We start from the raw sequence: 11078 nt of genomic DNA, 5'->3' as shown, positions 1-11078 counted from the left end.
AAAAAAAAATTTATGCTAAGGTGATAGAAATACAGCCTTAGCCCCATATAGCCTCATTAGTATTTCTCTCTCTCTCTCTTTTTTTTTTTTTTTTTGAGTTAGAATCTTGTTCTGTCATGCAGGCTGGAGTGCAGTGTTGTGATCTCTGCTCACTGCAACCTCTGCCTCCCAGGTTCAAGCGATTCTCCTGCCTCAGCCTCCTGAGTAGCTGGGATTACAGGTGCCTGCCACCACGCCCTGCTAATTTTTTTTTTTTTTTTTTTGAGATAGAGTTTTGCTCTATCCCCTAGGTTGGAATGTAGTAGCGTGATCTCAGCTCACTGAAACCTTTGCCTCCTGGATTCAAGTGATTCTCATGCCTCAACCTCCCGAGTAGCTGGGATTACAGGCTACTCGCCTAGCTAATTTTTGTAATTTTAGTAGAGATAGGGTTTCACCACATTGGCCAGGCTGGTCTTGAACCCCTGACCTCAGGTGATCCACCTGCCTCAGCCTCCGAAAGTGCTGAGATTACAGGTGTGAGCCACTGCACCCGGCCTTAATTTTTTGTATTTTTTTGTAGAGATTTTTTTGCCTTTTTGCCCAAGCTGGTCTCGAACACCGGGACTCAAAGTGATCCTCCTGTCTCAGCTTCCCAAAGTGCTGGGATTACAGGCATGAGCCACTGTGCCCGGCCTTAATTTTTTGTATTTTTTTGTAGAGATGGTTTTTCGCCTTGTTGCTCCGGCTGATCTTGAACTCCTGGGCTCAAAGTGATCTTCCCACCTTGGTGTCCCAAAGTCCTGGGATTACAGCATGAGCCACTGTGCTTGGCCAAGTTAAGAAAATTAATAATGTATGTTTCTTTATCAAGGGCCGTCCTAGTGAAACTGGCATCTAGTTTTACTGAGTGTGTGTGGTAGCGAAGGATACCTTGACAACTAGTCCAAAGCCATTGTCTTGATTTGTGCTGGTTCACTAATAGTCTTACACACCATTGCTTTTGCACCATCAGTACAGATGTTAACACAATTAAAAATGCAAACAGCACTCTAGTGGTATTATAATGAAACTAGCCTGGCCCAAATAAATCTTTCAAAAGGTCTTGGGGTCCCTAAAGAGTGTGTGGGCCACAATTTCAGAACCATTATTTTAGGCAGTTTCATCTGTCAGGCCAGTGACTTCTAAATCTAGATCTCTTCTGAGCTCCAGGCTCTTGATCTGGGACACCACTGGTTTCCTTCCCTCATTGGAGTCTCCTTTGCTTGTTGTTGCTCATCACCCTAATACCTAAACCATTTGAATGCCTTGGGACTCACCCTTGAGGTCTCTTCCCTGTCTTATTCTTTCCCTAAGTGACCTCACCCAATCCCATAGCTTCATGAGTGAATACTTCCAAATTTAGGTCTCTATCCAGAGTTTCTTCCCTGAGCTCCAGATTCACCCAGTAGGGAGGTATTCAATAAATATTTTTATGGACAAATGTATGAAGGAATGTTTGCAGTCTTGATTTGGATGACAGGAAACTCAAGGCTTCCATTTGAAACTCCCATCAGAGTTTTACCCAACTTGGACATAATCTCCCTTACAATCTATATGTATGTCTCCAGTACATCATTTAATCCCTTGCTAAGTTTCTATCCCTTGTTCATCAAGAATGTCAAAGTAGGCATGTTGCGGTGGCTCACGCCTGTAATCCCAGCACTTTGGGAGGCTAAGGCTGGTGGGATCACTTGAGGTCAGGAGTTTGAGACCAGCCTAGCCAACGTGGTGAACCCTCATCTCTACTCAAAATATAAAAATTAGCCAGGTGTAGTGGTGCACACCTGTGATCACAGCTACTCAGGAGGCTGAGGCAGGAGAATCGCTTGAACCCGGGGGACGGAGGTTGGAGTGAACCGAGATCGCACCACTGTACTCCAGCCTGAGACTCTGTCTCAAAAAAAAAAAAAAAAAAAGTCAAAGTGAATACTACTTAAATATCCTTCTCTCCTCTGCTGTTTGTCTAAAAGGGCTTAGCTGAGAAGAAAAGCACAGAAGGCCTGTCACTCTCTGCCTGGCATGTTCTCTGCTGTGGTGGATTTTCCCTTTTTTGCAAATTACTAAGAATCAAAAGTATATGTTGTGGGTGTATACTGGTACATTTGGTGACTGGTTATATCTTGGCTTATTTTTGCAAATTGTTTGTTGTAGAAGGAGTAAATGTCATAGGCAAGAAGTATACCCTTTTTAAAGAAATATTGGGTTTTTCACCCCCATTTTAAAAATTAACTTCCAACCTTGTTTTTTACATTTATTGATGACAAATGTTTTTATTACATAAACACTGTTCTACAGCTAGTCTCATGTCCTTGCTGATAAAAAAAAAGTGGTAGAATCTTTTAATTTTGTACTTTAGCACCAGAGTCAACAGCTTTCTGTGATACAAGATTTATGTAATATGTTGTAATCACATCTCCCTGCCTCAGACCTCTAGTCTTTTTCACTCTGGTGCTGGCACCACCATCTTCCCACATCCTGTGAGCCAGAAGCCTGAGGCCATCTCCTTACTGAGCTCTCTTCCTCACTCCCTGCATCCAGTTAGGGGCTATTGTCCTGTTGATTCTGCCTCTCATCAACTCTTGGAATCTGTTGCTTCCCCCTTGATTCCTACTGCTCCCAACCCTGGGGCCACTATAGTTACCTGCTTAATGATTTGGGGGTTCTATCTAGATACCTCCTGTCTGTCCTCCTGACGGCAATTTCAGCCCTTGTTAAAATGCAAGTCTGATCACAATCTATCCAGCCACACTCACTCTCCATCCTTTACCAGAATGATAGTACAAGTTGAGTATCCCTTATCTGAAATACTTGGGACGAGAGTGTTTTAGATTTTGGAATCTGTATATACATAGGGATAAGATCCAGTTCTAAAGCAAATTTTATTTATGTTTCGTTATATACCTTATACTTGTAGACTGAAGGTAATTTTATATAAGTGTGTGTGTATATATACACATATATATGTACATATGTATACACACATATATGTACACACATATATTTATTTATATATACATTATATATTATATATTATATTTATAAATATATATACTATATATTTATATATATATATATATTTTGAGATGGAGTTTTGCTCTTGTCGCCCAGGCTGGAGAGCAATGGCACGATCTCGGCACACTACAACCTCCGCCTCCCGGGTTCAAGTGATTCTCCTGCCTCAGCCTCCCGAGTAGCTGGGATTACAGGTGTGCGCCACCACGCCTGGCTAATTTTTGTATTTTTAGTTGAGATGGGGTTTCACCATGTTGGCCAGGCTGGTCTCAAACTCCTGACCTCAAGTGATCTGCCTGCCCCGGCCTCCCAAAGTGCTGGGATTACAGGCATGAGCCTCCGCACCCGGCCTAGAATTTAAATTCCTCTGGGAAAGCACATAGCACTGAGCCTGGCACAGTATGCCCTCCACAACATGGCTTTCTCTTTCTGCCCTGACCTCTCAAAGTGCTGGGATTACAGACATTAGCCACTGTGCCCGGCCAATTTTATATATTTTTAATAATATTGTGCATGAAATGTACTTTTAACTGTGTTTTGACTGTAAGCCATCACATGAGGCCAGGTGTGGAATTTTCTACTTTTGGCATTGTCAGTGCTCAAAGTTTCTGATTTTGGAGCATTTTGGATTTGTGTTTTTTTTTTTTTGAGACAGGGTCTCACTCTGTTGTCCAGGCTGGAGTGCAGGGGTGTGATCACAGTTCATTGCAGCCTGGATCTCCCAGGCTCAAGCTATCCTCCCATCTCAGCCTCCCGAGTAGCTACAGGCATCCAGTTAATTTTAGTATTTGCAACAGAGTTTCTCCATATTGCCCAGGCTAGTCTCAAACTAAGCTCACATGATCTGCCTGCCTCGGCCTCCCAAAGTGCCGAGCCACTGCACCTGACCAATTTTGGATTTTTGAGTTAGGGATCTTAAACCTGTACTACTTATATAGAGTGTTTACAATAGTTCAAATGATTTGTTTATATTTCTAATTGTTCTATGTTTTATACTACCCTACAAGGTAGGTGATGGCCCCTTATACCCATGGTAACTCATGCTCAAAGATCTTGGGTAGCTTGCCCAAAGCCAGTCAGGAAGGGACTGAGTCCGGGAAATGAACCTAGGTCGGTCTCCAAAACCCATTTGTTCTTCCCCTTTGTTTTTCTAATTCCTTAGCAATGCATTCAAGAACATTCATGATCTGGCCCAAGTATATATTTAAAAGTTGAGTTTTCATTTTTTAAAAATAAAATGGATGAGTAACTTCCTAAATAACTGAATATTTATAGGAAATTAAGACTTGACTTTTCATTTTCATAGTATCCAGAGATACTAATGGACTAAGCATGGTGGCTCACGCCTGTAATCCCAGCACTTTAGGAGGCCAAGGTGAGTGGCTTGCTTGAGCCCAGGAGTTTGAGACCAGCCTGGGCAACATAGAGAGACTTTGTCTCCAAAAAAATAAAAAAATTAGCTGGTTGTGGTGGTGCTTGCCTGTAGTCCTCACTCCTGGGGAGGCTGAGGTGGGAGGATTGCTCAAGCCCCGGAGGTTGAGGCTGCGATGAGCTGTAGTCGTGTCACTGCATTCCAGCCTGGGTGACAGAGCAAGACTTTTTCCCATTAAAAAAAAAAAAAAATTTATGCTAAGGTGATAGAAATACAGCCTTAGCCCCATATAGCCTCATTAGTATTTCTCTCTCTCTCTCTTTTTTTTTTTTTTTTTGAGTTAGAATCTTGTTCTGTCATGCAGGCTGGAGTGCAGTGTTGTGATCTCTGCTCACTGCAACCTCTGCCCTCCCCTGTCCCCCAGGGGATCCTCCCACCTTAGCCTCCCAAGTTAGCTGGAACTACAGGCACACCACCATGCCCAGCTAATTTTTGTATTTTTTGTAGAGATGGAGTTTCGATATGTTGCCCAGGCTGGTCTCTAACTCCTGGGCTCAAGCGATCCACTCACCCTGGCCTTCCAAAGTGCTGGGAGTATAGGCATGAGCCACTGCACCTGGCCAAAAAACTGATTTTTAACAGTATTTGGGAACTATTCAGAGTGCTTTATGTATAGTAACTCATTCAGTCTTCACAAAATACATGGACAGAAACAATACAGTTAATAAACTCAACTAGACTGTATCTTCATAAGGTTTCTGAAACAGAAAGAAAAATTAACCAGTAGACCAATACCCAAGATATCTTATGGTGTAGAACATGGATTAGTAAACTGTGGCCCATAACCAAATGCTGCCCAGTTTATAAAGAGTTAAAAAAGCAATAGCAGCAGCTGCTGTGACAGGGTATGTGTACCATAAAGCCTAAAACATATACCACCTGCCCCTCTACAGAAACAGTTTGCAGACTCCTGGTATAAAAAAAAGTGTCCCTAACCTGTTCTGGAATGGGATATTTTGGATGGTGTAATACTCAGCCACCTTCAAGGAAGAAATCAGCATTTTTTTTTTTTTGAGATAGAGTTTTACTCTTGTCGCCCACACTGGAGTGCAATGGCATGATCTTGGCTCACTGCAGCCTCTCCCTCCTGGGTTCAAGGGATTCTCCTGCCTCAGCTTCCCAAGTTGCTGGGATTACAGGTGCACGCCATCACACCTGGCTAATATTTGTATTTTTTTTTTTTTTTTGAGATGGAGTCTTGCTCTACCGCCCAGGCTGGAGTGCAGTGGCCGGGTCTCAGCTCACTGCAAGCTCCGCCTCCTGGGTTCACGCCATTCTCCTGCCTCAGCCTCCCAAGCAGCTGGGACTACAGGCGCCCGCCACGTCACCCGGCTAGTTTTTTGTATTTTTTAGTAGAGATGGGGTTTCACCGTGTTAGCCAGGATGGTCTCGATCTCCTGACCTCGTGATCCGCCCGTCTCGGCCTCCCAAAGTGCTGGGATTACAGGCGTGAGCCACCACGCCCGGACAGAATACATGTTCTTTAAACATTTATTTTGCTTCTAGTCTATCAATGGTTCTATAGCCACTCTTCCCTATAAAATGCCTATACTGGCCAAGTGGGATGGCTCATGCCTACCTAGCACTTTGGCAGGCTGAGGCAGGAAGATTGCTTAAGCCCAGGTGTTTGAGACCATCCTGGGCAATAGTGAAACCCCATTTCTACAAAAAATACAAAAATTGGCTGGGTGTGGTGGCGTGTGCCTGTAGTACCAGCTACTTGGGAAGCTGAGGTGGGAGGATTGCTTGAGCCTAGGAGTTGCAGGCTGCAGTGAGCCATGATCATGCCACTGTACTCTAGGATGGGTGGCAGAGTGAGACCATGTCTCAAAAATAATAAATAAATAAATAAATAAATAAAACCTATACTAAAAGTGACTCTTTGAATTGGCTTTTTAGATGTCTTTTCCAATAAAACTTTGACATATGCTCATAACTGTAACTATTAAGTTTTCTTTCTGGAACTGGTTGTAGTTTTAGTGTTTTAGACAAACTCCTTCAGAAATATTCAGGCAGAAAAACAGTTACATATAAAGGAACAACAACAGCGAGAGACTTCAGACTTCTCCTGTGTGACATTAGATGCCAAAGACAACATCTCTGAAGGAAAATACTGTCACTCCAAATCCACCAAGGCCAGTCAAGTGCAAGGGACAGCAGAAAAATATTTTCAGTTATGCGGACTTAGGAAAATGTCCACCTACCTTTCCTGGAAAAGTGACTTATAATTACATTTCACTTACCTGAAACATGAATGAAGATAAACTCTAGAACAGAGAAGCTATGGCTTAAAAAGGACTGGCAGCAAGTGATAAAACAATTTAATCTCAGAGTTAAGACTAAATAACTAGTTGTAGGTATAAATATGAATGAAATTGTAAAAAAAAAAAATACTTTTTTTATTTAGAACCACCTCCTTTCCTACTTTGATCTAAAAATTCCAGAATGTATCAAATCTGGTAACTGCACCAGTAAGGGTTGGGTGGTGGGGCAAAGAACATACATAGAAAGTGACCAAAGAGGAAACGTGAGAGGCACTAAAAGTCTAGGGAAGTCCCTACGGGAAGCATCTAATGTACTTAGATACATATAACCCATTAAAAAGTAGAATTCCCCTCAAAGGACTCTTCTGGCTCTTGCAATTCAAATTAGCACAACAAAACTGAGAACTGTCTGTATAAGGGACAACTGAAGCTAAGATTCCGGCCATGTCCTGAGATCTGAGGGGAGCGTCCAGTAATAGCCTCAATATGACAAGGTCAGAAAAATCCTCTGTTACAAAAGCTGGCTTCTTTCTTTGCCATGGGCCTGTTAAAAGGAGCTATGCTTCAGTTATCTTTGATATGAAGGGACCTACCACCTTTCCCTCTGTGATACCCTTTGTAATTTTGGGAGAAACACAACTTATGGTAGCATATATCAACCTTGAAAAGGAGAAATACCAACCACTGGTGCATGAAAAAATATTAGTAAAATAAAATTTTACAAATAAATGGTTATAATGATAAACTATAAATATGTTCATTGTTAAAGAAACAAAGGGAACATAGTGAGACACAGCATGGTGGTTCAAAGGATTTGGCCTCTGCACTACAAGTTTCTCCCTCTTTTTTTTTTTTTTAAGAGACAAGGTCTCTCTGTTGCCCAGGCTGCCCAGGCACAATATCATGACTCACTGTGCACTGGTGCAATCATGGCAAAACTCCTGAGCTCAAGTAATCCTCCCACCTTGGCCTCCCGAGTGCTGGGACTACAGGCATGCACCACCACGCCTGGCTAATTTTTTGTAAAGATGGGGGGGGTCTCGCTATGTTGCCCAGGCTGGTCTCAAACTCCTGGACTGACACAATCCTCCTCCCTTGGCCTCCCAAAGAGCAGGGATTACAGACCTGAGTCACTGCACCCGGCCTTCTCTCTGTGTTGGGGCCAGCAGATTGCCCTTTGTCTTGCCTGGCTGTTTATTCCATGTAAACTAGAGTGAGGTCCTTCCACCCTCCTTTCTATTCTCTGTGTGGAGGGGCCAGGGAGCTTTCCATTGCCCCTGGGGGTGGGGGAGAGGGTGTGGAATGTGCCCTCTGGGTGCTCCTGCCTCTCAGGCATTTTTCTTGCCTGATGACAGTTTCTCAGCCCTCCATACTCTGTTTTTTTGGTATGGCAGCAGAAATCCCACAGGTTTCTGGTAGGCCTGCAGCATCCTTGCTTAGTTTCCCGTGCAGATGCAGATATCCTCTACTTTCTGTTTGGGGTTTTGCAGTGGGAACCACGTGGGCCTTGTTTAGGGGAGGGGCTGTAATACCATCTGTGTTCACATAATCCCTCCTGCCCCCACAGCCTCCCTATACTCCTGTAAGTTCTCTGCAACAAGAGTTGCATGATTAAACATTGCTTTTATTAAAACTAAAATTGTAGAAGCTTTTCTGTGCACTTTGCCTTTCCCTAATCATCTGATTTGCATGCATTTATTATTCTAGATTGGCAACAGAGATGATTCCAATCTTTATATAAAAGTGAAGCTGAAGGCTGCTGAAGAGGTAAGCCAGAATAGCTGTGCCATCACCCTCCCCCACCTCCACCTGGGTCCTATCAATTACCCCTTGCCCTTTTTGTTCCTCCCTGTGTAAACTTTTATCACCCACAGGAGACATTAGTTTATCTATTTTGCAAGTCAGAAATGGGTGAGTTAGACCTGTGACGTCTGGTTTGCCCTTGAGTTTTTGTTTTCTCTTTAATGATTTTCTTCCCAAAGAGCAGGATATCAGTTGAGAAAAGTGATGAGACAAGGCTCAATCATTTTAGGAGATCTATTTGCCAAAATTAAAGACACACCTGGGAGACAGGTCTATACCTTTCTCTGAAGATGATTTCGAGTTCTCCAAATTTAAAGAGGAAAGGACAGGTTATTGAGAAGTACACAATTTTTATGTAAGAGGTGGGTAGGGAAAAATAGTCATTCATGACCTTGGCTCAGTGAATCTGCATTTTTTACATAAGATGACATAGACAGTCGGATACCATGGCTCATGCCTGTAATCCCAATACTTTGAGAGGCTGAGGCAGGTGGATCACCTGAGCTCAGGAGTTCGATACCAGCCTGAGAAACATGGAGAAACCCCATCTATACTAAAAATACAAAAAATGAGCCAGGTGTGGTAGCGCATGCCTGTAATCCCAGCTACTTGGGAGGCTGAGGCAGGAGAATCACTTGAACCTGGGAGGCGGAGGTTGCGGTGAGCTGAGATCATGCCATTGCACTCCAGCTTGGGCAACGAGAGTGAAACTCCATCCCCCCCAAAAAACAATGATATAGACAAATGGAGCTGAGGAAAAATGCAGGCAATCTGCATTTTACATAACATAACATAGACAAAATGGGGCAGGGGAACAATCAGATATACATTTGTGTCTGGTGGGCTGGCGGTGGCTGCGCCTGTAAAGACAAGCTATCGATTTACATTGCCATGGTGAAATTTTAACAGAAACATCATAAAGATCTTGCAGCTCACTAGGAATTTCCTTGTGGGCAAAATATGGGGGAGGCATGTAGCTTTTCATCTTGTAACATCTTATTTAGGAACCAAAAAGGGGGAGGCAGATTTGCATGACCCAGTTCCCAGCTTGGCTTTTCCCTTTGACTTAATGAATTTGGGGTCCCAAGATTTAATTTCCTTTCTCAAGGAATAGCAAGCATGACATTGCTGAAGTGCCATGGTGGCAGTTAACCAGCGAATGATGAATGGGTTGAAGTGAGGGACTCGTTCTTCAGAACATATAAGGGTGAAATGATGACCAATACCTCCTTGTTTGTTAGTCATGTCTGTAAAAGAAATGATTCAATATCTCAAGTTGTCTTGCCATTTACCTGCTTTTAATGTCCGTTTTGCAGATTGGGATCAAAGCCACTCACATTAAGTTACCAAGAACAACCACAGAATCTGAGGTGAGTTTTTATGAGTTGATTGTGAAGAGGGAAGCTGAAGTGGTTTCCTCTCTGGTTTTGGTTTAGGGGGACTTTGGGGACTGACACATTTACCCAAGACCTCCAGGTACTTTTTTTTTTTTTTTTTGAGATAGTTTCGCTCTTGTCGCCCAGGCTGGAGAGCAATGGCGCGATCTCGACTCCCTGCAACCTCTGCCTCCCCGGTTCAAGCGATTCTCCTGCCTCAGCCTCCCAAGTAGCTGGGATTACAGGCGCGTACCACATCGCCTGGCTAATTTTTATATTTTTAATAGAGACGGGGTTTCACCTCGTTGGCCAGACTGGTCTCGAACTCCTGACCTTAGGTGATTCAACCGCCTCGGCCTCCCAAAGTGCTGGGATTACAGGCGTGAGCCACCACCATGCCCAGCACCTCCAGGTATTCTTTCTTCACAGACTCCCATAAAGGAGATGGTGCAGTCCTAGGGGAGGAATATTTGGTTCTCAAAGTGTGACTGCAGTACTGTTTGCTTCCAAATCATCTGTTGTGTTTATTAAAACTGATCCTTGGCCTGTAGTTATCTGCATTCTAAAAAACCAAATATGTATTCCTTTTATATGTGGTTTAGGAATAGGCAGAACAAATTAGTGGTGATTAAAGTCAGAACTGTGGTTGCCATAGGTGGGAGATTAATGCTAAAGGAGTAGGAGGATAAAGCTACTTCTTAAGGTTATAGCAATGTTCCATATATGTGCTGTCCAGTATGGGAGCCACTAGCCCCATGAGGCTATTTGAATTTAATTAAAATGGCATAAAATTAAAAATTCACTTCCTTGGTTGTACTAGCCACTTTGCAAGGATTCAGTAGCTGCTATTGTATTGTAAGGTGCAAACTACAGAAAATTTCTGCCATCACAAAAAAGATGATTGGACATTGCTGCTCTACATCTTGATTTGGATGATTGTAACATGGATATTATTGCTGTAATAAGTTATTAGGGTTCTTAGCTCTTTTTATTGTATTGTATTTTTAGAGACAGGGTCACACTCTGTTGCCCCAGCTGGAGCACAGTGGTGTGGTCATAGCTCATTGTAGCCTCAACCTCCTAAGCTCAAGTGATCCTCCCACCTCAGCCTCTTAAGCAGCTGGGACTATAGGCATGAACCCCCATGCCCAGCTAATTTTTTTTTTTTTT

The 11078-nt window shown here is 43.1% G+C and overlaps 1 protein-coding gene across 1 annotated transcript in view; it reads left to right on the top strand.

Moving 5' to 3' along the window:
* MTHFD1 (methylenetetrahydrofolate dehydrogenase (NADP+ dependent) 1, methenyltetrahydrofolate cyclohydrolase, formyltetrahydrofolate synthetase) overlaps positions 1-11078 on the top strand; it is a 73098-nt gene that overhangs the window by 16255 nt on the left and 45765 nt on the right. Inside the window, 2 exon segments of the mRNA XM_011949825.1 lie at positions 8437-8496; positions 9849-9902. Coding sequence (XP_011805215.1) covers positions 8437-8496; positions 9849-9902 — 114 coding nt within the window.

This window comes from Colobus angolensis, unplaced genomic scaffold (genome assembly GCF_000951035.1).
Source record: "Colobus angolensis palliatus isolate OR3802 unplaced genomic scaffold, Cang.pa_1.0 Scaffold3, whole genome shotgun sequence".
Classification (NCBI taxonomy): Eukaryota; Metazoa; Chordata; class Mammalia; order Primates; family Cercopithecidae; genus Colobus; species Colobus angolensis.
This window is presented reverse-complemented; position numbering and strand designations above follow the sequence as displayed.